General features: G+C 46.3%; 1 protein-coding gene and 1 long non-coding RNA gene across 2 annotated transcripts; one reads left to right on the top strand and one right to left on the bottom strand.

Moving 5' to 3' along the window:
* Positions 1–180: 180 nt before the first annotated feature.
* On the bottom strand, positions 181–14961 carry LOC140503254 (uncharacterized). The gene is made up of 2 exons (XR_011966756.1): positions 11565–14961; positions 181–1915 (listed from the first exon to the last, which is right to left on the bottom strand). It is a non-coding gene; the product is annotated as an uncharacterized lncRNA (long non-coding RNA).
* On the top strand, positions 11045–26448 carry LOC140503250 (uncharacterized). The gene is given in 7 exon segments (XM_072607043.1): positions 11045–11163; positions 11165–11334; positions 11337–11356; positions 16255–16341; positions 17472–17598; positions 19377–19472; positions 23604–26448. Coding segments are annotated over 7 exon segments (2865 nt in total). The 5' UTR covers positions 11045–11059; the 3' UTR covers positions 25865–26448.
* The last annotated feature ends 1267 nt before the right edge of the window (positions 26449–27715 follow it).

The raw sequence follows: 27715 nt of genomic DNA, 5'->3' as shown, positions 1-27715 counted from the left end.
ATAAGTTGATGATGCTCAGAATTTTGCCCTTCAGAATTTCTCTCAAGACAAAGACAGAGATAGTTTGTATTGCTCCTTATATCCCTGGTACTTAGTACACTGCCTGGCACCTGGTAGTTGCTTAATACATGCTTCTTAAATTAAATTGGATTCCCTTTTGAAAAGGAAGGAGAGAGCAAATGAAGGTACAGAAGTCTATTGAAGTAAACATAAGGAAGTCGAGGGAGTTCACATTCAATCGCTTTGATCCTGAATTAAATACAATAGCAAACAAGGTCTTCTGTTAGGAAGAAATGGAGGAATCAGCTTTTGGGTCTCATTACTATGCAAAGGGTTTTCAAAGGATACTGCCACAGAGAGTGAGATCAAGTCTATAGGAACGGAATAAAATACAGGTTTGCCAGGAGAAATGAGCACTTGGTAGTAGGTGGCACAAATTTACATTACACTCATTCCACAGTTTCATGATTTCTTTAGCAGAGTTTGATCATCCAAGAACCAAGCAGAGAAAATTGATTGAAAGGTAACCTAGAATATAGGGTTGACATGGCAAAGTGGCCGAGGGGCACAGGGGATCCAGGATGCAGGTAGGAGTTTTGTGTGGCAAGTGCAAGGCAGGTCTCCCATATGATTTCTTTCTCCTTATCCAGTCTCAATACTTGGCCCTTCCCCAAGACTGGAGTATGGCTGATGTGGAAGGATGATTTCTGAGTTCCCAATACCATGGTTTAATGTAGATTGAGCTTTAAAATATAGCAATAATAACAACAATAATAACACCCACAAAAATAACAGTAGCAATTTAAGGCTTGCAGAACACATTATAAATATCATCTCATTTGACCCCCACAACAACCCTAGGAGGCTTTACAGATGAGGAAAATGAAATAGGCCCAAGGTCCCAAGGCTGGTGAATGACTAAAGCTACATTTGCACTCAGGTCTTCCTTACGGCAGGTCTAGTGCTCTCTTCACTTTACTGAAATACCATATCACTTCTTGTATGATGTACAGATCCATTTCTTTCCCTTTTCTTCAGTGGTCCTTGTCCACCCAAGTCCTATCTAGGGATTTGAGCTTCAATTATTCTCTTCCATAAGCTGTAGACTATTCTAGTGGACGATACAGTTTATAGAACATCTGAATTAGAATGCCTTCATAAGTTCAATTCAATTAACATTTATTCAAAAAACATTAATTCAGTAATGTTTATTAAGTATCTTCTATGTGCCTATTATAGAAGAAAGCTCTTAATATCACCAATAACCCCAATGGTGTGGCTACTGATCTAAAGCCAGACATTCTGATAGAAAGGACAAGAAGAGCCTGGAAGGGGTGGGTTTGAAGTTAGTCAAGATGAGCTATCAGGCAACAGGTGTGACAAGGGAACTGGTTTACTTGAGTAATTAGGAATTCATTTAGCATCTTGCTGTCTTGGTACCACCTTAGTGATTAGGCAGGTGCTACCTCCTTAATTACACTTCTCTCTCCACTGGGTGGTATTGGTGTGGTACCTGACACTTCAGCTTGGTGGCATCAGAGTCTTACTGCCTCTGATGTAGTCCAGAATGTTTGATATTTCAGAAATCATTGACATTCAAGGATATAGCTGTGGAATCTACCTGGGAGTAGAAACATCTGGAACCTACTCAGAGAGACTTGTATATTGATGTGATAGTAGAAAACGATGAAATCTTTGTCTCCCTGGGTAAGTTCAGTTATATTATATGACTAAGAATCTGTCCGCTGATATTCTGCATCCTCTCAGAAGTTGAAAGAACTGTCTCTTGAGGTGATGGCTTGTCCCCATTTAGAGCTCTTCAAGCAGAAACTGAATGTCAACTTGTCATATATGTTATAGTGAGGATGCAGTTCCCATATGGGTTCAACTACGTGGCCTTAGAAATCCTGTGATTCTGTAGAAACAAATAAAATCTCAGGGGAGATAAACTGAAGGTTGAAAAGGAACTAAAAGAACAAATTTTTCTTGAACCTAAATTAAATGAATGACTCCTTCTCTGGAATACAATATCAAGTATGTTTCAGAAACCCTTTGGACCATCCTTTTTTTTTCCTGAAGTTACCTTCTTTTCCATGAAGAAATTTGAGCTCTAAAGTATCTGGTAGTCCCCACTACTTCCCTCTTTCCATTCTTGTGAACAGGGCTTTCTGTTTCTAAACTGTATGTGATTTCCCTTCTGGAGAGAGAAGCACTATGGATGCTTGATGAAGATTGTCCTGGTGAGCAGGTAACATGTTGGCACGTGTCTAGGTCTCCCTAAAACAAATTATTAAGAGGGTCCCTTCTAGAAAGGTACTCAGCACACAAAGTAGATCTGGTATAGAACAGCTATTTGCTTTGCCCACTGAAAAGAAATGCTCAAAACAAAACTCATAAGCACACACTGGCAGATAATTCAAATATGCAGCAGTTACACATTTTCCCTGTTATATTCTCCTGGGAGATGGATACATTAAACCATGAAACACTTGGTGGGACTGCTGAACAGTCATTTTATTTTCATCCTAGATCTGCTCTGTTTAAGGAATTTGCTCAAAGTCCATCTCTCCCAGCAAACTGGGGCATGGCTTTGGGGTTTTTTTCCATGAGGATGTATTTCAAGAATATAACTTCTGCTGCAAGTCTCATGGTCTTCTCCATGACGCCCAGGTCATTTGTGTCTGTGATATAGCTGCCAAGGCTGGAAACATTCCATCTCAGGACTGCTCTTTGAACACCTGTACACAAAGTAGCAGATGGCCAGAGATTCGAGATCAGGTTGAGACTCCTCTATTTCAGCATATGTTTCTCCCTACCATGTGTGAATATCCACAATTGCTGCTTTGGGGAGTGGAAAGAGATCCCCTTCTCCCTCATCACAAGTTCATTCATGTATAGCTGTCAGAGTCTCAAGCCCCATGTTCAGACAATAGGACTTTCTTGTATTTTTATATCACTATTATTTCCAGCATAGATGCAGTGTGGTGGAGAAAATAGAAATCTGATCTCAGAGCCAGGAAGACTTGGGTTCAAGTGCTGGCACTAGCATTCACCCTCTGAGACCATGAGACAATCAGGGTTGTAGGGAACTCTCTAAGACTGTAATTAGTCTTAAATCTTAATCTAAGTCTTAATCTAAGACTTCATCAGAGTACAAAAGCTGCATTGGTAAAAGGAGCTTCCTCCCTTAGAGCTCCTAATACCAGTGAAATCAGAGATTCAGTTTCTGATAGACTTAGTCCCTCACAGCAATGCAAGGGCCTAAAAAATTCCCAATGGACTCGAGGCAAAATGGCTTCCACATCCAAGAAAGAACTATGGAATTGGATTGCAGAATGAAGCAGACCATTTTCTCGTGTTATGGTTTGTTTTGTTTTATGGTTTCTCCTATACATTTTAATTTTTATTTGTGACATGACTAAGGTGAAAATGTATTTAATAAGAATGTACATGTAGAACCTATATAAGATTGCACACCATCTCAGGGATGGAGGGCAGAGGGAGGAGATATGAGGGGGAGGAAGGGGAAAAAAATCTAAGATATATGGAAGCAATTGTAGAAAACTGAAAACAAATAAAATAATTATTTTTAAAAAAAGAAAACCACAAAGCCAAAAAAATAAAGAATGAGGTCATTAAGAAAAAAAAATTAAAACAAAACAAAACAAAATGGCAAAAGTCAAATGACAACTGGTGGTGGCTTAATACTCAGTGGATGACCTTAGTGTCTTCAATGTCAAACCAAGCTCTAAGTTCTCCACAATGTCTGTTTCTGCCACCTCCATAGCCTGTTGGAACAAATTGTTCACATGTGCACATTCAGCCGGGGAAGTCTTTGCATACTTGGGGTGGTTGTTGTTGTCCTTCGTCTTCAAAGAGGACCAAAATGACGTCACCATTGAAAAGTGAAATTTCAATGTGTCCAACTGTGACTGATCAGACCAATACGAGCTCAGAATGCTCTACCACAGCTGGGCACAGATAGTCCATTTGAATATTTGGGTTGGATATCCCAAATGTGCACATCCTGCGTTTACTTTGTGCTGTCTCAATTCTGCTTTGCTCAAAGAGCACAGCACCTTTTCTGATGTGAGCACGCCATGCTGAGCGGTCCTGTGCCAGTGTCTCCCATGTTGCACAGTCAAGTGCAAAGTTCTTGAGAGAGACCTTGAGAGTGTCAGATATCAGCAAATCACTGATGGGTTTGAGGCCTGTCAGTTACTATCAACATGGTTTATCCCATCTGCTAAAAATTTTTACCAGGGTCATGCTATAGCTTCTTGGAACCACATGTGAGAGTTAGGTGGACCAGTGGACACCAAGGTGGAAAACCTCTCTGAAAAGGGCTCAGCAGCCCTCACATCAGAGGTACTAGTTTTAACTGACACCTGTATACCTGGCACATAGTAAGCGTTTAATAAATGCTTATTCCTTCCTTCATCTTCCTGTGAAATTGTTTTCCTTGAGGATTTAAAATGTAAGATGACACTGGCTGTGGTAGAGAGAATTTGAACAAGAAGGAAATTCTACCCTTTTATTCTCTCTCCAAGCAATAATGCTTGTTACAATAATCAGATTATTGTAAGCCTAGGGGTATATAACATCTCCTAAATTCCATATTTCTCTCCTCTTCAACTTTAGGGAGTTTATTTTAAATGAAAAGTTATTAGTTTAGCCATAAATCACTCCAAGTCCCCAGTAAGAAAATTCCTGGTAAGATTTGTGTCATTGAGGACTCAAAGACCAGCATTGCCAAGGGCACCCCCAAGGAAGGGGTTCTGCATCCTCCCTCTTTAACACAGTAGCTCCATCTAAGCCAAAATGCAGGCATGTCCTATGTCATAGCCATGGTACTTTAAAATCCTTTCCAACTTGTTCATGCCCTAGACTAGTATAACAGAGATTCTGGCCTTGTTAATGGCTTTCTTCTCAGTTCTCATCCTTCCTAACCTCTCTTGTAGCCTGTTCAACACAGGCTGCTAACTTCCTCCTAGGTGTTTGGGACCTCTTTGGTTCATGGTCCACCTATGACTTCTCCTCAGTCTCCATTGATAGTACCTACCTCCCAGGATCATTTTGGAAAGATAAAATGAGATATTTGTAAAGGTCTGAAAACCTTAAAGAGCTACATAAATACTAGCTACATCATTCATATCATCCTCATCCTCATCATCATTTCCTGGATCTTCATGTCATGCCCACTAATGGTAGCATACCCCAAGTCTGTATCCTGGGACCTGCACTTTCCTATATTTGCATTTTCATTTGGAGACTTCATCAGCTCCCATAAGTTCAATTATTATCTCTATGCAGTTGATTTCCTGCTGGGGATGGAAGCTCAATTCCGTGTGGACAGTCTCGGGCGGGTAAAGGTGGGAACTTCTAAATCTTAGAGTTCTCACGAGGCCCCCCCAGGAAACGACTGGGAATCGAGGTGAACCGAGCTATCTTGTGTATTTCCGCCTCTTCCCGTGAGAAACGTGATGGGAGAGAGCTCTCCCGCCCTCGAGATTGTCCCGGATCTGGGCACACTATTGTTATCTAACAGCACGGTATTCAGATGCAAACTATGCGGCTGGAGAGCTTAAGTAGGATCAGGAAAGCCTGAAAGTTCTCTTGGGCGGAGGGGCCACGTGTGAGGACAACAAGGCTCCGCTTTTCCTCTCTCCTCTCTCCCCTCCCCCTCTCTCCCCACTTATACTTCTACTTCCAATCTCTTATTGTAAGATCTTTGCCTCCTTGGGAGATTCTTCGCTCCCTCCTAAGGAAGAATTCCCCTGCACTTGTAACTAGACCCTGAAATAAAGCTCAACCCTTGTTCAACTCTGGAACGTCCTTTTTCTCATACGAGCATCCGGTTTGGCCAGCCGAAGACCTCCGATAGAGGTAAGGGAAGACTCGGGTAGCCCTCAGGCCTCTAGGCCTGGCAATTTCCAGTTCTGTATATTCATCCCAGATCTCTCTCCTGATTTCAATTCCTGGATCACCAACTGCTTCTTGGCATCTAACACTGAATGCCCCCACAGACATCTCGAACTCAACATATCCAAAACAGAACTCATTACCTTTTCCTCTTCCAAATGTCCATATTACTGTCAAGGGCACAGCTGTCTTTCCAGTTACCCAGGTTCAGACTCTCATCACCTCTTACTTAGACTACTACAATAGCCTTCCACCTGGACCTCCAGTTTCAAATCCCTCCCCACTACAATCCATCCTCTGGCAGCTGCCAAAGAGATATTCCTAAAGCATACGTCTGACATGCCACCCCATCAAATATAAAGTTCTGTGTTTGGCATTTCAAGCTTTTCATAACCTAGCTCCTTCCTACCTTTCCAGCCTTTTTCCTTTCTTCCCTCCACGAACTCTGCAGTGTAGCTACATTGACCAACTTGCAGTTACTCACACATGATACTCTATCTTGTGTCTCCTTGCCTTAGCCATGACTGCTCTGGATCCTTGGAATGCTCTGCCGTGCCACCTAGCTCTGCCTGAGTTCACCAGGCTTTCTTCAAGAGTCTATCCCAATCCCACTTTCCCAGTATCTCCTGCTGGTGGAATCTTTCCCTCTTTTACATCTATCTTATTTTTCATCTATTATGTATCCATCTTGCGTGTGCTTTTTCCCTTATGTAACATGTAATAATGTAAACAGAAATACCATGATCCAGAAGCTTCATGTGTGTACATGAATATTGACTCTCTCCATCCACTTTCGTGCTGGCTTTCTGTCTAGCTCCAACTCTAGTCTTGGGGAATGATTTCAGATTATCTTGCTCATCAACTAAGATTAAAGAATATTATAGCAAAGGGGTTTCACTGACTATGCAACTTCCTAGGGAAGAAATCAGCACCTAATTCAGCCTCTTTCTTCTTCCCCCTGTCTCTGTAGGAAGAGGAGAAGGGGATTTCTGAGTTGCTCAATTATGAGTTGCATCCATCCCAACTCAGAATTAGGAGGGAAGGCCATACCAAATCTAGCTCATGCCTACACTAGACTGTAGCAGAGACTATCTTTTGCCCTTCTTGGATCTGAGCACTTAGCACAGTACCTGGAGCACAGGAGGCCCTAAATAAATACTTACAGATTGACTAAAAGTATGGTCAAGGCCCCACCACTGATCAGCCTCAGCTTCAACAACAGCCATTAGGTTTTATAGAGCAGATATAAAAGAGCAGCTGGGTGGCGCAATGGAGAGAGCCTGGGCCTAGAGTCAGGAATATCTGAGTTCAAATCCAGTCTATCCAGTTACTAGCTATGTGACCTTGGGCAAGTAACAACCTCTGTTTACCTCAATTCCCCACCTGTAAGATGGGAACAGTCTGGAGAAATAGCAAATTGCTCCAGAATCTTTGCCAAGAAAACCCCACAGACAGGTTCCATGAGATCACAGAGTTGGACACATCTGAACGACAACAGAGCTGCACAGATACCGTCCTCAAAGGGACCCGCACAGACTAGGGAATGACTGGCATTCATCCTCATGACATAACTTCCTTTTTCTTTCCTTCTCTGAATCCTTTGTGATTACTCCCAGAGACTTTTCCAATGACATTAGTCACTGTTGGAATCCTGGGACATCTCCATGTGTATTATGCTGGGCAAGATTCTGTAGATACATTTACACAAGGTATCCTAAAGCAGACTGTGAGCTCCTTGAAAACAAGACTTTCTTTTGGCCTTTCTTTGTACCACAGCACTTAGCACAGGACCTGGCACATAATAAGTACTCAATAAATCCTTGTTGACTCAGTGGAGACAGTGACAGGATTCTGGTCCCTTCCACCTACTCTGTAACCCAGCGATGCTGGTCTCCTCGTTCCTCCACAAAACACTCCATTTCCTGACTCCAGACATTTTCCCTGGCTATCTCCCTATTCCTGAAACTCTTTCCTTCCATATCTCCACCTCCTGGCTTCCTTCAAGTCTCAGCTAAAGTCCCACCTTTGACAAGAAGCCTTTCCTGATCCCCTTATGCTAATGCCTTCTGGGATTATCTCCAATGTATCAAATATATATCATTTGCATGTATTTGTTTTCATGTATCCCCTGGTTAGACTAGGAGCTCCTTAGGGTTAGGGACTGTCTTCTGCCTTACTCTCTCCAGTGTTTAGCAGTGTCTGGTCCATGGCCAACACTTACAGAAGGTAGCTAGTGCTCCCAAGGAGTATAAAAACCTCCCTCAATTCCTGAGAAAGGGGCATTGCCTTCTTAAAGGAGTCTCTCTGTGGCCATCTCTATCCATCTTCTGTGTTTGCCCGATAAATTTGTACTAGCCTGCTATGAGCAAGAAGTGACTTACCAATGCTTTGCTAAAATCACAGTCTCCTCTATCTGTAGCATTTCAACCATCTATAACTTTAGTAACTTAAGGAAATGAAGAGGGTCAGTGACCCATTCCCGATGAAACCATAGCAGTTCTTTATATTGTGGACGTCTTCCTTTTTCCAGATGTTCTCTGATCATCTCTAACATCCCATTAAGAGCTCCTGGCTTTGCACAGGTCTGTTGTTCTGAAGTGTGTCACACCTACCCCGACCGCAGACGGGGCACCCCTCATCAGCTTGTGTATCAGTGGGGCTCACACCTGGAGGAGCCTCTGTCACGGTCCCTGTCACGTCTACCCCAAGGCTGCAGACCTGGCCCTCCTCCATCACCCCCTGTGACATGGGGCTCACATCTGGAAGAGCCTCTGTCACGTCTACCCAAGGCTGCACACCTGGCCCCGCCCCCACCACCCCCTGTGACAGCGGGGCTCACACCTGGACGAGCCTCTGTCACAGTCCCTGTCACGTCTACCCCAAGGCTGCACACCTGGCCCCGCCCCCACCACCCCCTGTGACAGCGGGGCTCACACCTGGACGAGCCTCTGTCACGGTCCCTGTCACGTGTACCCCAAGGCTGCACACCCGGCCCCGCCCCCACCACCCCCTGTGACAGCGGGGCTCACACCTGGACGAGCCTCTGTCAGGGTCCCTGTCACGTCTACCCCAAGGCTGCAGACCCCGCACCGCCCCCACCACCCCCTGTGACAGCGGGGCTCACACCTGAACGAGCCTCTGTCACAGTCCCTGTCACGTCTACCCCAAGGCTGCACACCTGGTTCTGCCCCACCACCCCCTGTGACACGGGGCTCACACCTGGATGAGCCTCTGTCACGTCTACCCAAGGCTGCACACCTGGCCCTCCTCCATCACCCCCTGTGACAGCGGGGCTCACACCTGGACGAGCCTCTGTCACGTCTACCCAAGGCTGCACACCCGGCCCCGCCCCCATCACCCCCGGTGACAGCGGGGCTCACACCTGGACGAGCCTCTGTCAGGGTCCCTGTCACGTGTACCCCAAGGCTGCACACCCGGCCCCGCCCCCACCACCCCCTGTGACAGCGGGGCTCACACCTGGACGAGTCTCTGTCAGGGTCCCTGTCACGTCTACCCCAAGGCTGCAGACCCCGCACCGCCCCCACCACCCCCTGTGACAGCGGGGCTCACACCTGAACGAGCCTCTGTCACAGTCCCTGTCACGTCTACCCCAAGGCTGCACAGCTGGTTCCGCCCCACCACCCCCTGTGACACGGGGCTCACACCTGGATGAGCCTCTGTCACGTCTACCCAAGGCTGCACACCTGGCCCTCCTCCATCACCCCCTGTGACAGCGGGGCTCACACCTGGACGAGCCTCTGTCATGTCTACCCAAGGCTGCACACCCGGCCCCGCCCCCATCACCCCCGGTGACAGCGGGGCTCACACCTGGACGAGCCTCTGTCACAGTCCCTGTCACGTCTACCCCAAGGCTGCACACCTGGCCCCGCCCCCCCCACCCCCTGTGACAGCGGGGCTCACACCTGGACGAGCCTCTGTCACGGTCCCTGTCACGTGTACCCCAAGGCTGCACACCTGGCCCCGCCCCCCCCCACCCCCTGTGACAGCGGGGCTCACACCTGGACGAGCCTCTGTCACGGTCCCTGTCACGTGTACCCCAAGGCTGCACACCTGGCCCCGCCCCCACCACCCCCTGTGACAGCGGGGCTCACATCTGGAGGAGCCTCTGTCACGGTCCCTGTCACGTGTACCCCAAGGCTGCACACCTGGCCCCGCCCCCACCACCCCCTGTGACAGCGGGGCTCACACCTGGACGAGCCTCTGTCACGGTCCCTGTCACGTGTACCCCAAGGCTGCAGACCCCGCACCGCCCCCACCACCCCCTGTGACAGCGGGGCTCACATCTGGACGAGCCTCTGTCAGGGTCCCTGTCACGTGTACCCCAAGGCTGCACACCTGGCCCCGCCCCCACCACCCCCTGTGACAGCGGGGCTCACACCTGGACGAGCCTCTGTCACGGTCCCTGTCACGTGTACCCCAAGGCTGCACACCTGGCCCCGCCCCCACCACCCCCTGTGACAGCGGGGCTCACACCTGGACGAGCCTCTGTCATGGTCCCTGTCACGTGTACCCCAAGGCTGCACACCTGGCCCCGCCCCCACCACCCCCTGTGACAGCGGGGCTCACACCTGGACGAGCCTCTGTCAGGGTCCCTGTCACGTCTACCCCAAGGCTGCAGACCCCGCACCGCCCCCACCACCCCCTGTGACAGCGGGGCTCACACCTGGACGAGCCTCTGTCACGGTCCCTGTCACGTGTACCCCACGGCTGCACACCTGGCCCCGCCCCCCCCACCCCCTGTGACAGCGGGGCTCACACCTGGACGAGCCTCTGTCAGGGTCCCTGTCACGTCTACCCCAAGGCTGCAGACCCCGCACCGCCCCCACCACCCCCTGTGACAGCGGGGCTCACACCTGGACGGGCCTCCGTCACGGTCCCTGTCCCCAAGTTCCTCCGTGGGAGCCACTCTCAGTCCCTGCCGAACTCTGGAGGCGCGCCCACACCGTCACCACCATAAGGCTGTGACCGCTGCCCCACATCCCTTTTGGCGGCTCCTCATTTTCCTGGCTTCTGCTGGCACAGACTGCACGGGTCACTCCTGAAGAGTCCGCGCCCCACTCCATCCAGCGCGCAGGCGCACACGAGGTGCTAACGGCCACTCGCAGCCCTCTGGGAGATGGAGTCCGGGGGCCCTTCTGGCGGAGCGGTCCTTCCAGCACCTGGACTCCATCTCCCAGAATGCCTAGGGAACTCCTCCAGGCCGTCCAGGGCAGAGGTCGCAGTGGGAATCGTCCTTCCGCGTCCCAGTCCTGCGGTCCTTCCGGCCCGGGGAGCGAGGCACGGCATTGTCCCGAGAGTCGCGACAGCCGGACTGGTGTCCGTGGAGGCCCCGGAAGTGCGCAGGCGCAGCCCCGTCCCTGCGCCCCCTGGTGGAGCGGATAGAGGAGGGAGCGCCAGCTGGCGCCCCCTGCGGGTAGGTCCTGACCCAGCATGCGGGTGTGCGGAGGTGCGTGGGAGAGGCTGAGACCAAGGGGGGGGGTAGCATCCTTAGGTGACCCCCCTCCACCCCCACACACCTCCAGGGGCAGCCCTGGGCGCTTTCCTGCGGTCAGGAAGAAGCGCCCCACCCTCCCCGCCCCCCGCCCCCCACCCCCGTCGGCTGCTCCAACAACCGCACTGACCATGAGTTCTCGTGGCCTCGGTAATAACGAACAAGCTCGGCCAGCGCTGGGACACGCCGAGGCCGCCCAGTGACCAAGGAGATGCAGGGATCGTCCCCGTCTACAGCTGGGGAGACTGAGGCACGCCCAGGAGCGTGGAAAGGCTTCGGGGCCTGGGCACGGCCGCGGTCGGATGGTCGTGGAGGAGGGCCTGCCACGTTGGGTGGGGGGAGCCTCCGGACCCTGTGACCGCTCCAGGAAGCCCCCCTGCGGTGCAGATCGTGACTCTCCGCCCCGGTGTGTGAGCGGACACGTGCGCAGCCCGTTGGGGTGGCCGGGCTCCCCCTTCTCTCCAGGCTCTCTCACCCCGCTCGTGCCCGCTCTGGCAGCTGTGGGTAGTCACAAGGCTGACTGACCCCACCGTCCTAGAGCTGACCTTGTCGGGGGAGGAGGCTCTCCCACGGTCAGCCAGAATGGCCCCAGGCGGATGGAGAAGGGGTTACCGAGCCGGTGCTGGCTGCTCCTCCCCTGGAAACGAGCAGGACGAGGACAGAGAACCCCAGACGGGGTCACGGAGGATCGGACCCGATAGACGGCGGAGGTCTGAGGCAGGACTCGTTGGAGTCCAGGGAGCGTCGGTCTCAGCGTGACAGTCACCTCAGGGTGATTCCCAAAGGGGCGTGACTGACCCTGGACCCTCTAAATGTGTAGGACCAGAACCTACAAAGGTCTCCATGTTCCAGCTGCGTCCTTCTGCCATGGGCTCTAGACTGGGAATAGGCTCATGCTGCTGGCGTGGTGGATACCTAGAATTGTGTAGCACCAGTGGGTAGCAGAAGTCCAGGTGCAAGGACTAGTGGGTGGGCAGCCTAGAGCTGTACCTTGCTGGTTTCCGGTGGTCTACAGTTTATTAACAGAAGGTAATTCTAGGATAATGACAACATAACAGCCTGGCTCATATTCTACCACCGAGACATTCGGTGCCTCTGGAGGAAATAGCCACAAACTTACAGAAAGCCAAGAGAGAAGCCATGTGCCTGAGGCAGCTGATAGCTTTGGACGGAGGCCTTCATGTCCTTGGGGTGTGACATGCTTTGGGGCAGAACCAGTCTTCTCCTGGGTTTCTCCAGACTCCCAGATACAAATCCCTTTCTCTGCTACTCCTGAGCCGAGAAGGCAGTGAGGAGTTGAGTTCACTTACCAGCAGAGGCCTGAAAGCCTGGAATCTGTAGCTTCCAACATCTGCTCTCTTGGCTGGGCACTGAGGCACTGTTAACAAGCTTCCGATGAAAGGCCATGCCTTCAAGTCTAGCATCTGCACAATGATTCAGATCTGCTCTCTGTGCCATGAGAATTTTCCCTTCTGAAATGATTGAAATCAAGTCAAGTTAGGTCTTCCAGGCCCATGGCTCTATCCACTGCAGCACCTTGCTTCCCAGCTAGGAGTCCAGGCTTTGCCTAATTAATGAGTGGGTGTGTCTGCCTTGACTCCATGTTGGAGACTGAAGCTCATTACCAGATAAGAGGCTAGAAATACCAGTAATGGCTGGGTCAAGCAGCGTCTTCCCCTGGACAATAACAGTAAAAATGCCTGACCTTTGTCAAGCGTAGGGACCTTTATTTCACACTTATTCCCTCACTACAATCCCAGCAGCTGTAACCAGGAGCCCAAACAGATGTAGCACTGCCTCACTGACTTGTTCTGATAGTACCTACAGTTCCTAACATTCTTGCTGTGAGCATCTACATTCAGTTGTTTTCCTGATCCAATCACAAATATGAAAGCACTCCTCTGGACATAACTACCTTAAGCAAGAGAAGACACACACACACACACACACACACACACACACGTACACGTACACTCACCACACTCATTCACTAGATCATCCACAGAAATGACCAGAGTCCTCCTGGAATCCCAGTGGGATGGGGGTGGGGGGGAGGAGGGAAGAGAGAGGGGAAGAGTGTAGGAAATCCCCAGTGTGAAAACACCCTTCTCTGATAAAGACCAGCAGCTCCTCTCTCCCTCACAGACTTGGCAGAGCTCCTGGGCTACAGAAAGCAAAGGCCTTCTGCAGGTCATTCAGCTAGTAGGGGTCAGCAGGAGAACTTGAGCCAGGTATTCCTGGCTGCAGGCCAGCCCACAGTCACTGTCTCACAGGCTTCCTGTCCAGTGATGGTAACAGTGGACATTCATATGGCCATCATAGACCGCACAGCACTGCACAGCCACGCAGAAATAACGCCTCACCTGATAAGAGAACAGTGGAGCTGGACTAGTTTACCAAGGGATCAAGAATGGGAAAGGAGAGTGTCACTAGTGAAGGGGAGATGGCCTAAGAGATACCTGGAGGGTCACAGTGTGAATGAAGAGCAGGGCTTCATATGGGAAAGTAGAGGGAGAAGAGGGAATCCAGTAGCTTGTGATCAGATACGGGAATTTTCAGAATTCTTGAACATGGATGTAATCGGTTGTTGTCCTTCATTCTTGAAGACAACCAAATGGCATACATTACTATGTTGGAATCAAGGTACAGTGTGTCCTACTGTGGTCAATCAGACCAATATAAATATGCGTGATGGTGAGATCAAGGGTACAGCCATCTTTATATATGACTGAGGTGCAGTGCGGGAGTAGCTTATGAGAATTGAGTAGGTTGAGAAAGTAAGAGGTTAGGTTGTTTGAAAGAGAGTCAGTATGTTTGTTGAAGTCCTGTAGTAGGAGGGCAGGAGTGAGGAGGAGGGAAAGATTGTGAACCAGATAGTGAACTCTCTGAGAAAGGAATGAGTGTGTTCCGAAAGTCTATGGACAGTGTCTATGCAGATGTTGCTTTTCTGCTAGTTGTAGAGGTTCATGAATGATGGTGATAGGGAAGGTGATAGGGATGGGGAGATGGAGAACAAGGAGTGTTCCAATTCCCCTGCCTTGACCAGAAGACTGAGTGAAGATGCAACCAGGACTGGAGAGGGTGCCCAGGGAGGCTGTGCCATCAGGGAGAAGCCAGGTCTCAGTGAGAGCCAGCAGATGGAAGGAGTAGGAGAGGAAAAGATGTAAGATAAAGGCAAGTTTGTTGCTGATAGAGCAGGCATTCCAGAGGGCACAGCGGAATAAGGGGTTTTGAGATGGGACATTGTTGGGGAGGAGAATGATTGAATAAAATGGGAACAAGAGACCAAGCCCAAGGCACGGCAGTATGGCCCACTAAAAGAGGGTATACTCTGAGTTTCCTAACAGGGAACAAGGGGCACAGAGACAGAAAACTTAACTCTAACTGTTCCATGGCATAAAAGCAGATGGGGCATGTGCGATCACCCAGTCCCTGGGTCAGCTAAACCTGAGCACACATGCATCCTGGGGCTGCCACCAATCCATTCAAATCAGGTTCCACTCCTTCACAGAAAGAGCATAGAATAAAAAAGAGGAGACCCAGGGCAAAGCCTTGGGAGACACACATGGTTAGAGAGCTTGACCTTGATGAGGAGGCTGAGAAGGAATGGTCAGACATAGAGGAGAACCAGTAGAAAAGGGTGTCACAGAAATCCAGAGGAGAGTATTTAGGAGAAGGTGGTTTACTGTGTCCAATGCTACAGAGATTGAGGAGGATGAAGATGAAGAAAATGGTAATTAAGACATCATTAATAGCATGAAGGACCACCCAAACCAGCCACCAAGAGGATGTTCCTACAGCACAGCCCTGACCATGTCAGTCTCTTGCTAAAGAACTTTAGTGGCTCCAAATCCACTCTAAATTAAAATACAAAAATGTGTTAGGCAATTAGAGCCTTCACAGTTTGCCTCAACGTGTCCATTCTTATTGGTTTCCCATTACTCCCACCACCAGCCACTTGCTGTTTCCTGTTCAGGACAGTCCATGCTCTTCTTGGGGCCTTCTCTCAGGCTGCTCCCATGCCTGGAATGCTGCCTTCCACACAGCTGCCTCTTGCAGTCCTGAGCCTTCTTCACACCCCGCTTCCTTCTTAAAGCCTTTCCCAAGATCCCTGTGGTCAATGCTCTGCCTCAAATTAATTTGCATGTAGTTTGCATTGCTTATCTGTATATATACTCCATCCTTCAGTAGAATGTTGACTCCTTGAGGGAAGGTACTTGTCTTTGTGCACCTGGCACATCACCTGGCATCTGATTGGTACTTAATTCATTGTTGCTATATTGGACTGCTTTTCCTCTCAGAGAGGAAGGAGGGAGGAGAGGGAAAATGAAAAGGCAAAGCAGCATTGAGTGATCTCAAGAAGTTGGAGGGGTTCACGCTTACTGTCTGAGCTTAACTGAATGAAACAGAACAAAGATTGGCAGCCAAGAGAAAGTGGAGATGACATGGAGAGAACCTGATGTAGGGTCAGCAGAATTTGTAGCCCAGAAACAGTGAAGAAAATGGAGGGAAAGGTCATCTGGAGCAGGGATGTCAAACTGGGAAGCAGTTAACAGAGGAAGTAAGCATACAGTGGAACATAGATAAAGCTAACACTTAGTTTTCTAAGTCAATATGTGGCCCACAAGGATCCTTGTGTATGGTTTAGTGACTCTTATTTCTATTTGAGTTTGATGCCCTGGATCTAGAGTATGGGGTTGACAAAACACAGTGGCCATGGGGTGAGGGGAGGGCATCTTGAATGCGGGTGGGGATTTTGTTTAGCACCTACAAGGCAGGGTTGGTCTCTGCCATGACTTCTTTCTTTTTATCCAGTTCAGGTTCCTCAATACTCTGCCATTCCCCAAGACTGGAGTATGGAGAGTGAGGAGGGAATGACTTCTGGGTTCCTGATATCCAGGTTTCAGGTGAGTTCAGGTTTATCCTCTCTCCTGAAATGCCATCTCATTTATAAGTATATAAAAGTACCTCTTTCCCTTATTTTTGATGGTCTTTGTACTTCCAGGTTCCTTCTAGGGCCTCAAGTTTCCATGATTTTCTCTGGCTACTTTAATGGTTGATATAGAGGTTATGTAGAGGTTATTTCAATTGAAACATTAAGTTAGCAAGTGACCCAATTAAGGTATATAATTTGATAAGGATTTTTTTAGCATTGGTGTGCTGGTGGAAATTGAATACCTGAATGTGGGCTAAGAAGTTACCCTATGTGACCTCAAAGTCTTCTTCCTCCTCTTAAGAGATTTATTTTCTCTTCCAAATTAAATATATAAGAGAAAGTGGAACCAATATCGGATGAGATGGTGAGAATTCACAATCATTTGGAGAGAGTAAGATTTCCGTAAGCACCAGAAGACAAAAGGAAAAGCCTAAAATGAAGGAAAATGTGTTAATTATGGGACTGGAATTCTGAAGGAGAAAGGGCATGAAGAGTTGTCATGTGTCAGAGCACAAAACAAATGTCTGCTAAGCATTTACTATGTTCCAGACAGTGTACTAAGTGCTGGGGATACAAATATAAGCAAAAAGAAAAATGTTTCCTGATTTCAAGGGGCTTACATTCCAATGGGGAAAGACAAGGTAGGGAGCTAAAAGGGGCGGGGTACCCCATAGGGACATGACTGCAAAGTCTGCAGACTCAGAAGCACAACTGGCCTGGGCCTTTCACCAAAACGGAAGCCTTGCAAGCCACTGACCTGTGGCAGAAATGGACCAGCATGGCGAGGGGACTGTTAGTGACATAGTACAAAGGACCCAAATGATGAAAGATGTTCTAGGTGACATGGTGAGTCAATTGGTTGGCTTGAGAAATCAGCCAGAAATCAGAAACCCCTCAGGTGGGGAGGGGGCAGAGGGCAAGGTTAGTTAACTTTCTGGCAGTCATGATTTCACTTTGTGTTGTGGTCAGTGGTCACATGAGTTCTGCCTCCACTGGATGTTACTTCATTCAGGCTCTGCTCTTCCCCCACTTTGGAGTGTCAGGTGTGGACTCAGCTCCTCAGTTGGGTGAGACATGAGGAGAATCTCTTTCATGTTTCAGGAATCAGTGACATTCAAGGACGTGGCTGTGGAATTCACCTGGGAGGAGTGGAGCCATCTGGAGCCTGCCCAGAGAGACCTCTACAGGCGTGTGATGATGGAGAACTATGAGAACTTTGTCTTCCTGGGTAAGTCCTGGTCTATCTCTTGTGACCAAAAAGAATGACAATAATAACCTGCCCACCGGCGGGTCATGGTTCAATTCAGTTCTTTGGCCTACATGTGCCTTTCCTTTTGCTAAGCATTAGAGATACAAATAAGAAAAAGGACAGACCCTGCCCTCAAGGAGCTTATAATCTAGCAAGGAAAAACAGCACACAAAAGGAAGCTGCTGGGGAGGAGGGCACTGATGGGTATCATGTTCTGTGGAGTGGTAAGCCAGCAGAGCCTGAGATGGAAAGTTGAGTGAGCTGGAGAGTTCAGAGCACAGCCCTCTATAAAGGAGGGCTCCACCCTCAGGCCCTCCAGTCACCAAGATTTGGGGAGGGTTTCTGAAATGGTTGGTCATAGAGAAACATCCCAGACTGTGTGTCATGTGGAAAGATTCCAGGTGAAATGTCCTTCACAGTAAAAATGGAAGTCCACAGCTCTCTGTGCTGGCTCTGAGGGTAAAGCTTCCAAACTCCTTGTCTCTTCACAAGAAAGATTCTTGGTAACATCCCCAGGGAATCTGGCTGCTTCCTACAGGAATCCCTCCCTAGCCCTCCTTCCCCCATCCAGGCGCTTTGCTTTGGAGCGCTCCTTGGAAGGGATTTCACTTTCCCCGGACTCCAAGCTCCATGAGGGTAAGCAGGGACTGTGTCTTAGCTAAATGCTCTATCACCCCTGAAGAGTTCACTTCCCAGAGAAAGCATTTACTAGATGCCCCATGAATCAGAACTTGCAGATGACACAGCTCTGGATGGCAGGTGGAATCAGGCAGGATCCCAAAAGATCCTTGACAGCAGACCAGCATTCAGCTAAATCCAGGAGGATGAAATTAAGTGGGACTTAGTTACAGTCATCTTCAAAAGGACAAGATGTGAAAGGCCTGGGGCAACCACAGTTTGTTTGGAAAAGCTTCAGGTTTTAATGGATGCACACAGTGTGCTGGGACAACCAAAACTGAATGTGGTTATGGGCTGCATGGAGAGGGGCTGGGCTGCCAGGAATAAGGAAGTGACAATCCCTGTCCTCTCTACCCTCATCAGGTCTCATCTGGAGGATTGTGTTCATTTCTGGGACATGGATAAGCTGGAAAGGGTCCAGAGGCCAGCAGACTGGGTACGGGGTTAGAGGGCCTTGAGTCCCAGGCAAACTGTGATCAGTTGGAGGAAATGGGAATTTTTAGTCTGGAGAAAAGGAGACATGAGATAAACAGGATAGTTCTGTTGAGATATTCAGAGGGCTGCCAGGGGGCATTTCTTGTCATGTTGATACGAGAGGGCAGAACCAAGGGCGCTGGGGACAAAGAGAAAAGGTTTGATGTTGAGAAGTCTGCTGCTAGGCAAGCTGCCCCAAGGGGCCTGGGCCTCCTCCTTCTGAGGTCAAGCTCCACCTCCTTGAAGGGCTCCAGGTAGAGGCAGGTTGTTAGGAAGGGGATTCCTTTCTAGGAAGGGTTCACCTACACAGGCTCAGAGCTCCTCTCCAATGCTGTGATTCTGTGAAAATCCAAATAAAGCCCTGGAAAGACCAGAAGGCACGCAAAGGTCTCCTCTAACTCCTGCGATGCTCAGGTGAACTGACTCCTTTTCTGAGCCTAAATTTGATCTGAGACCCATTCTTCCTTGGAATTCAATAGAGAGCATGCTTCAGAGACCCTTTGTACATCTATCCTTTCTTAGCTACTCTGCTTTCCAGGAAGAAAAGGGAGCTCTGAGGTGTCTTTCAGCCCCTATTACTTCCTCATTTCCATTCCTGTGACTAGGGCTACCTGTTTCCAGACTGGACATGGTCTCTCTGTTGGAGAGAGGAGAGGCACTGTGGATGCCTGAAGGAGGAGTACCAAGAAGATGCAGGCCAGGTGAGTGGGTGATGAGATGCCACGTAGGTATCTTTGCAAGGATGGGCTCAGCTGCTCCATGCTGGACTAGGAGATCCCCAAGGTCCCTTAGCAACCTGGAGCTGATGTTCAGTGCCAACTCCATTTTCACTTGAACAAATCCCTTTGGGGATAGCTTCTTCTCCATATTTACTTGTCTCATAGAACAAAGCATTTCCTCCCCTTTGTTGGTTTTAAAATTCATCTTAAATTCCCTGCCATCAACAAAAAACCATTCATATCCACATGTCTTTTTCAATTTTTAAGTGTCTTTTGTGTTCATATCACTTCCATTTCCAAATAGTCATTACCACTGCTTTTCACCCCCACCTGCCCATGTAACAAAGAACTGAAAGGAAAGAGAGTGAAAAAGTGGGTCAACAAAACTGACTGGCCTGTCATCGAAGTGACTGCTGGGTTCACAATATTCCACTTCCTTGGCCCCCAGCTGTGTGGGAAAGGGAGAAGCACCATTTCCTGTCCCTGCTTTAGGAGTCAGCCGGTCGTTGTAACAGTGTCTGGTTTCTCCTTTTGGCTCATTTCCCTTACATTGTTAAGGTGTTGAAACCTTTGCATAGTATATTTTCCTAGATCCCATACTTCCCTTTGCACATTTGCCTGAGTCTTCTTTTGAAGTACATGGGAACTGCAGTCATCTGGGGAGAGTGGGAACAGCCTCATAGAGGAGGTGAGAAAGCTCTGAGTTCTAGGAGGCAGAGGGGAGGATGGAAGACATTCCAAACATGAGGGGCCGGCCTTCTATAAAGTCATGGAGTCAGGAAATGGAATGTCATTTATGAAAGACCCCAAGCAAAGCCCTAGACAAAAAAGTCAGAAGACGGAGAAGTCATCCTCTCCAGCTTCCTAACCCCACCCCCATCCCATAGGGGGTGAGACGAAGTGTCTCAGGACAGTCTGTTCAACAAAGCTTTGGTGGGTTCACGTCTAGAGTCTCCAGGATGGATCATAAGGAAGATATTTAATATACAGAGTAGATCAAGTAGCCACCAAGGCTGGAAATGACCTTCACAGGGCTTCCCTTTGCTCACCTCTGCTCAGGGAAAAAAACAGAAAGCAGAACAGAAGCATGAACTGCAGGTCAAGTTTAGGCACATCTGCGTTAGCACCTGTGGTTGCAATAGGGAGGCAGGAGAAAGGTTCCCTCTAACCTCAAGGTCAGTCCAAGGGAGAGCGATCAGAGTCCTGAGCCGCATGTTAAGAAGAGAGGAATCTCATGTAATCTTGCATCATTTTCTTTTCCAAATGTTTCCATCAGCATGCACTCTCCACTGGGCGGGGAGGGGAAGGTGTTCCCTGTAACCTGTCACAAAAATATAAAAGGCACAAATAGAAAGTGAAGTTCCATCTAAATAACTACAAACCGCATGAAATTCCTGAGAGTAGATTTGCCATGGCAGTGATCCCCACTGAGTAAAGCAGATGTTCAACTATGTGAATCAACTTTAATCACAACAACAGTCAGAAGTAATATTTACATAGTGCCCACTTGGTGGCAGGCACTATGTGAAACACTTCACAAATATCCCATTTCATCCTCACAGCAACTCTGGAGGAAAATTGAGGCAAGTAGAGCTAAAGGGACTTGCCTAGGGTCACACAGCAGGGAAGTGTCTGTGGTCACATTTGAATTCAGGTCTTCCTGACTCCAGCAGCTAGGTGGCACAGAGAATAGTGACCCTGGAGTAAGGAGGACCTGAGTTCAAATGTGGCCTCAGATAGTTATGAGTTGTGTGGTGCTGGGCAAGTCATTAACCCTGTTTGCCTGAGTTTCCTCATCTGCCAAATGAACTGAAGAAGGAAAGAGTGAACCACTCCAGTATCTTTGTCAAGAAAACCCCAAATGGGATCCTGAAGGGTCAGACATAACTGACTAAACAACAAAGCAGCTTCCTGACTCCAAGTCCAGTACTCCATCGACAGCACCACTGAGCCCAATGAAAATTACAAAAAGCAAGAGATAATAAATGATAAGAAGGTATCAGGTGACCAGTATTTTATCATCCACCATAACATCCTGGTTTTTGTCATCATTCTTGATCATCTCCTCTGGGTCTGTACAACTTGTGGCTGTTTCTTTGGTCTTTAATGACCTCACTGTCATCAGGGTACATCTTGTTCGTGGGGCCACTTCTTTCTTTGCCATGGCATATGACCTTGCAGCATTTTTTTAAAATTCTTGTCATCGTTTTGCTGAATATTTATTCCAGTATATTGCTGCACCTCATTGGCTTGCCCATTCCACAGGTTATGGACACCCAGTTTTTTTCATGAGTTTTCCTATAGCCGCTGATGCTTGCAGGACTGTTTTCATAACTATAGTCTTTTCATTCCTCTCAAGATACCATTTTATAAGAAATATTTATAGTAATTATTTTGCCCATTCTGTTTTTTCTCAAAATATTGCTTCTTTCTGCAGTAAATTTTTTATATTCAAACTTTCTGTTCTTCTACAATTTCTCCTTTTTGTAGAATAAAAAAGAATATTTTGCCTCACTGCAAGTGAAACAGTCCATCAGGAGAGATATTTGAACATGTAATGAAATGTGGTAAATAAAAAAAATCATCAGAATTTTCTCCCCACTCCCAATAAAGTCAGGCCCTGTTCTGCCACAACAACTCTCTCAGCGGAGAGAACAGACCTCCATTGGAATCCCTTGAGTAACTTGGGCACTCACAGGAATGAATCCACATATACAGAGCTCATGTGATCAGGATACACACACGAAGGGATGAGAGACCTCCCATGCTTCTGAGCTACAAAGGACATTTCATGAAGTCCCTAAGCTCCCCTTGGCTGGGTTTGCTTCCACTGCTGGTGCATATAGTACGTCAGGCTTCTTAAACTCCCCATTGGGCATCACTTCCCTCCATTCCTGGTCATTGCTCTTGATTCTTCCTCATCTTCAGGGATGTAGATGCCTGTTGGGAATCCCTGGGGAGGCTGTATTTAGTGAACCTTTCCCTTGCAGAAGAGCAGCATGTTTACGTCAGCCAGATAGTTCGCTTCCACCATCAGATGTGAAGTTGTGGTTGGTAAGCCTCTCTCGGTCAGGGGCTACATACCTTGGAGCCAAAGGTCTCCAAGAGGGTAGCCTATCTACGAGCTGTAATCATACCTGCATATTGAACTGCTCTTATTTTCTCTGTCCTCAATCAGTCCATGAACATTTATTAAGCATTGACTGTGGGCTGGGCACTGTGCTAAGGGACCCTGCCCTCAAGGAGGCTGAAATCCAATTACAATCTAATCTCCTTTGCCCTTCCAGCTCTCATCCTCATAAGATCATCAGTTCCCCATAGTTCTTAATATTCATCAAACTCCCTGACTGTACCAAGTAACCCCAGGGCTCAGCCTCAAACAGAAAAGGAGTGGGATAAAATTGTGATGAAAAAAGTGGCTTTCAGTTCTTTTCCTGTACAATATTTTTTGAGAGCTGTTGTTAGAAAATTTCTTGAAACAGATTTCCCTTTTTATTCACCATTTGGAAGAAGCCCAGTAATTCTTAAAAGTTTCTGCAGTTGCTCCAAATACCTCCCTTCCATGTGCTTAGGATTTCAGTCCATTTTCCAGTTGAATAACAGCATTGGCTGCTTGGTTTTTCCCCCAGTTTCTTTCCAGTTTTCCATCATCCTGATGATAATTTTATTTTTCATTGGGAGTATTTGTGTCAGTGGCATCTGTCAGTGCCTTCAGAGTTGTGGAGTGTGTGTCATTTATTGCTAGGGTCAGGGTGGCCTTCTCCTCAGCTCTCTGGCTTTAATTTCCTATAAGCAGGGCAAACTGAGCACCATTCACTTTTACTCAAGAGATAGAAGGTTATAAACTGCTACAGAACAGTTTCCTTTTTCCCAGTAGAGAAAACTGTGCTTAGCAACTTTACAAAAACGGTTATTGATCTTTTGTTTTTACATCACTTAAGCTTCTTCCTTTATGTCCCCTAGCCTCCTCCTAAAAGTCCATCACTGACCAGGGGTTTTTTGAGGGGGAGGGGAGGAATGTGTGTATGCATGTGTGTGTGTGAGTGAGTGTTTAAAGGGTGGAGGGAGAACCGGCAGAACCACTGACTAGTGACTTTTACATTTGTCTTTCAGATTCCCCTCAGGAGACCAGATGTGAAACTCAGGAATCAGGATGGATACAGGGTATTAGCACAGAAGTATCATCAAAGAAAAGACAGAAAGAGGACAGTTCCTGGGATTATGAAATGGGAGAACCTGGAGAATATGATATCATTTTAGAAATATGGAAAGAGAGAGGATCTAGACAAATAACTGGCACTCACAGAACAACTTTTAATATAGTGAGCCTACCTCAATGTAATACATTCAGGAGAAGTTTTAGCCAGGCATCTGGATTTGCTTCACCATGGAGTAGTGTTATGGGGAAAAGTCTCCATAAATACAAGACACTTGGTAAGAGCTTCAGGGGGATTTCAGACCAAATTAAATGTAATACAGGCTCCATAGGGAGGAACCATTATAAATATAACACTTGTAGGAAGCCCTTCAGTTACCACTCAGACCTAATTAAATTTCATAGATTACATGCTGGAGAAAAACTACATGAATACAATGAAAGTGGAAAGGGCTTTAGAAGAAGATCAAACCTTATTGAATATCAAAGAATTCAAACTGGAGAGAAACCATGTGAAAGTAATAAATGTGGAAAAACCTTCATTAACAAGAGACCCTTGATTCATCATGAAGGACTTCATACTAGAGAGAAACCCTTTGCCTGTAATGACTGTGGGAAAGGTTTTAGCAAGAAGGGGCACCTTATTAGCCATGAGAGAATTCATACTGGAGAGAAACCCTTTGAATGTAATGATTGTGGGAAAGCCTTCAGTAAGAAGGGACACCTTATTAGCCATGAAAGAACTCACACTGGAGAGAAACCCTTTGAATGTATTGAATGTGGAAAAGCCTTTATTCAGAGAGGAGACCTTAATAGACATCAGAGAACTCACACAGGAGTGAAACCTTTTGAATGTGATGAATGTGGCAAAACCTTCAGGGAGAAGGGAGCCCTTATTAGACATCAAAGAACTCATACTGGAGTAAAACCCTTTGAATGCAATGAATGTGGGAAAGCCTTCAGTGCAAAGGGAACCCTTGTTATACATCAAAGAACTCATACTGGGGTGAAACCCTTTGAATGTAATGAATGTGGGAAAGCCTTTACAGAAAAAGGAGCCCTTATTAGACATCAGAGAACTCATACTGGAATAAAACCCTTTGAATGTAATGAATGTGGCAAAACCTTCAGTAGAAAAGTATACTTTATTAATCATCAGATAAGTCATACTGGAGTAAAGTCACTTATTTATAATGAATATAGGAAAGCTGTCAATCCAAAGGTATACCATAATAACTATCAGATATCTCATCTTGGAGTGAAGTCTTTTGATTATAATGAGTGTGAGAAAACTCTCAATCTGAAGGGACACCTTGAAAATCATCAGAAAGTTCACACTGGAGAGAAATTCTTTGAATGTGGGAAAGCCTTTAGTGAGAAGGGATACCTTGAAAGTCTTCATAGAACTCACACTGGAGAGAAGTCTTCTGAATTTAATGAAAGTGAGAAAGCATTCAGTGAGAAGGAAAAACCTAATAGACATCAGGGCACACATACTGGAGTCAAACCCTTTGAATGTAATGAATGTGGGAAAGCCTTTATTGCCAGAGGAAGCCTTATTAGACATCAGATAACTCACACTGGAGTGAAACCTTTTGAATGTAATGAATGTGGGAAAGCCTTCAGTCAGAAAGTACACCTTATTAAACATCAGTTAACTCATACTGGAGTGAAACCCTTCAATTGTCATGAATGTGGGAAAGCCTTTAGTTTGAAGGGTCTCCTTGAGAGACATCAAAGAACTCATACTGGAGAGAAACCCTTTGAATGTAAAGAATGTGGGAAAGCCTTTAGTTTGAAGGGACACCTTGAAAGACATCAGAAAACTCATACTGGAGAGAAACCCTTTGAATGTGATGAATGTGGGAAAGCCTTCAGTGAGAGGAGAACTCTTATTAGACATCAGAGCATTCATACCGGAGTAAAACCCTTTGACTGTAATGAATGTGGGAAAACCTTCAGAGCTAGGGGAACCCTTGTCAGACATCAAAGAATTCATACAGGTGTGAAACCCTTTCAGTGTAATGAATGTGGGAAAGCCTTCTCTCGGAAGGATGAACTCATTAACCATCAGAGAACTCACACTGGAAAGAAACCCTTTGAGTGTAATGAGTGTGGAAAAGCTTTCAGTCAAAAAATATACCTTGTTAACCATCAGATAACTCATACTTGCATATTGTATCCTCCCAATTCAACATGGTTAACTTCTCAGCATTAGTGGACACCCTACTTATCTATGAGAGAAATTATCCTGATAAAAAAAAACCCTTATATATTTAATATGGGAAACTCTTAGGAAAACATCAGTGGATTAATGTAAAAGACAAAAATTCTCAATTGTATGATGATGGAAATTCATCTGGGTATTATAAGCCCATTTCCTAGAATCTATGCTGAAGAATAACTGGATAAATGTAATCATGTGGGGCATAGTCATCTTTTGTTTAAAGTTGGCAATGAAATTGTTTGGAGTTCTCAGAGATTAAAAAAAAAAAAAAAACTGTCCTTCCTTGCCAGTCTTTGCTGTAATACACCAAAGATGCTGCTAGGTGGCAATAGAGTTTCTTAAGTTTGTGGTTCAAGTGGGCCTGATTTGGAGTTTGTTCTTTTAATTAAACATTTTAGCAAAACCACTGAAATTTCTTATACTAGGTCAGTTCTCTTGATTATGTTTTGTTTTCCTTTTTATTCCAAAATTGCTTGTTGACAAAAGCATTTGTTTGAAAAGCATTATCATATGTGAAACAGTAATCTTTATTTACACTTTGTTAAATAAAGTAAATGTATATTTCTTCAAGATGATAAGAAGTCTATTTTCTTCCTTGTTGCCTTCTGAAATCCTTTTGTTCTATGTATTTTTCTAAATGACTTTGGTGCTTACACAAAATCAGTATGTTTTTTCTCCCTCTGTTTTCTTCACTCTACATCATTTCATATAAATCTCACTTACCACTTGAAGATTCAAAAATGGAATGACACATAGTCCTTGGGATTAAAAGAATTTATAGTCTACTAAGATCTTGAGAGAACTTACTCACAGATACTTTTGATAGAAGTTGTAATGGCAAAAGAGGGGGCTAAACTGACCGCTAAATTATTCTGGGTTCAAACCCATCTCTGCCTATACCTGGAACAAGTTTCTATTCAGTTCATATGTTGTTTCCATTTTGCATTGCTACAACTTGATGTCTGCATTTTCTCTCAGGCATGAACAGTCTTAAGGTCATGTAATTATCAAGGTTAGAGCCAAGAAGGCACATAGAGATCATGTTGTCCAGCCACCTCATTTTATGAATGAGGAAAATCAGGTCCCAGATGACAGGAGTTGTCCAAGGTTCCAAAGATAGTGTCAGAGATGAGATTTGGACTGAGAGCTCTTACTGTATCAGTAAGTGATTCTTCTGAGATCATGAAGTTCCAAAAGTCACAGTCCCTATATCACAAACCAGAAAATTGTTAAGGAAGTAAGCTTTCATGACAGTGAGTAGCTTGGTGACATTAAAAGTCATGCAGAAATTCTAAATTGTGATTCATCTCTTTCTCCAATTCTATACCCATCTTGCTCTCCATTTGAACTTAATTGTTGGGTGTGTATTCTAAATATGTGAGCTGATGAATTTTGAGAATCCCTTATATGAAACTCCTCTTCACTAATCCAGAGGAGGAAGTCATTTGTCTAGTCTTAGAGCTGCTTGAAATGCTGAGAATTAAGTGCTTTGCCACTGGTCATGCAACTATTCCCTGTCACATGCAGCCTTTGAATCAGTGTTCTTGACTCCAAGGCCAATTTTCTACCCACTCTTACATATGTTTGTAGGTTTGTATATTATACATGTGCACAAACAAATATTCCTAGAAATGTTCTAACTCAAACATCCTTAACCTGTGGCCTATGAACTTATTTTTTAAATTGTTTAATATTATATAATTATTTTATTTTAATACTATATATTTTGTGCATTTATAAACATTCTTCTGAAACGGGGCCCATAGATTTCACCAAATCAGACCAAAAGAGCTCCAAGAGGCAAAAAGATTAAAAATCACTCCTCTAACACAATGTACTAGA

The sequence above is a fragment of the Notamacropus eugenii genome, chromosome 5 (genome assembly GCF_028372415.1).
Source record: "Notamacropus eugenii isolate mMacEug1 chromosome 5, mMacEug1.pri_v2, whole genome shotgun sequence".
Lineage (NCBI taxonomy): Eukaryota > Metazoa > Chordata > Mammalia > Diprotodontia > Macropodidae > Notamacropus > Notamacropus eugenii.
This window is presented reverse-complemented; position numbering and strand designations above follow the sequence as displayed.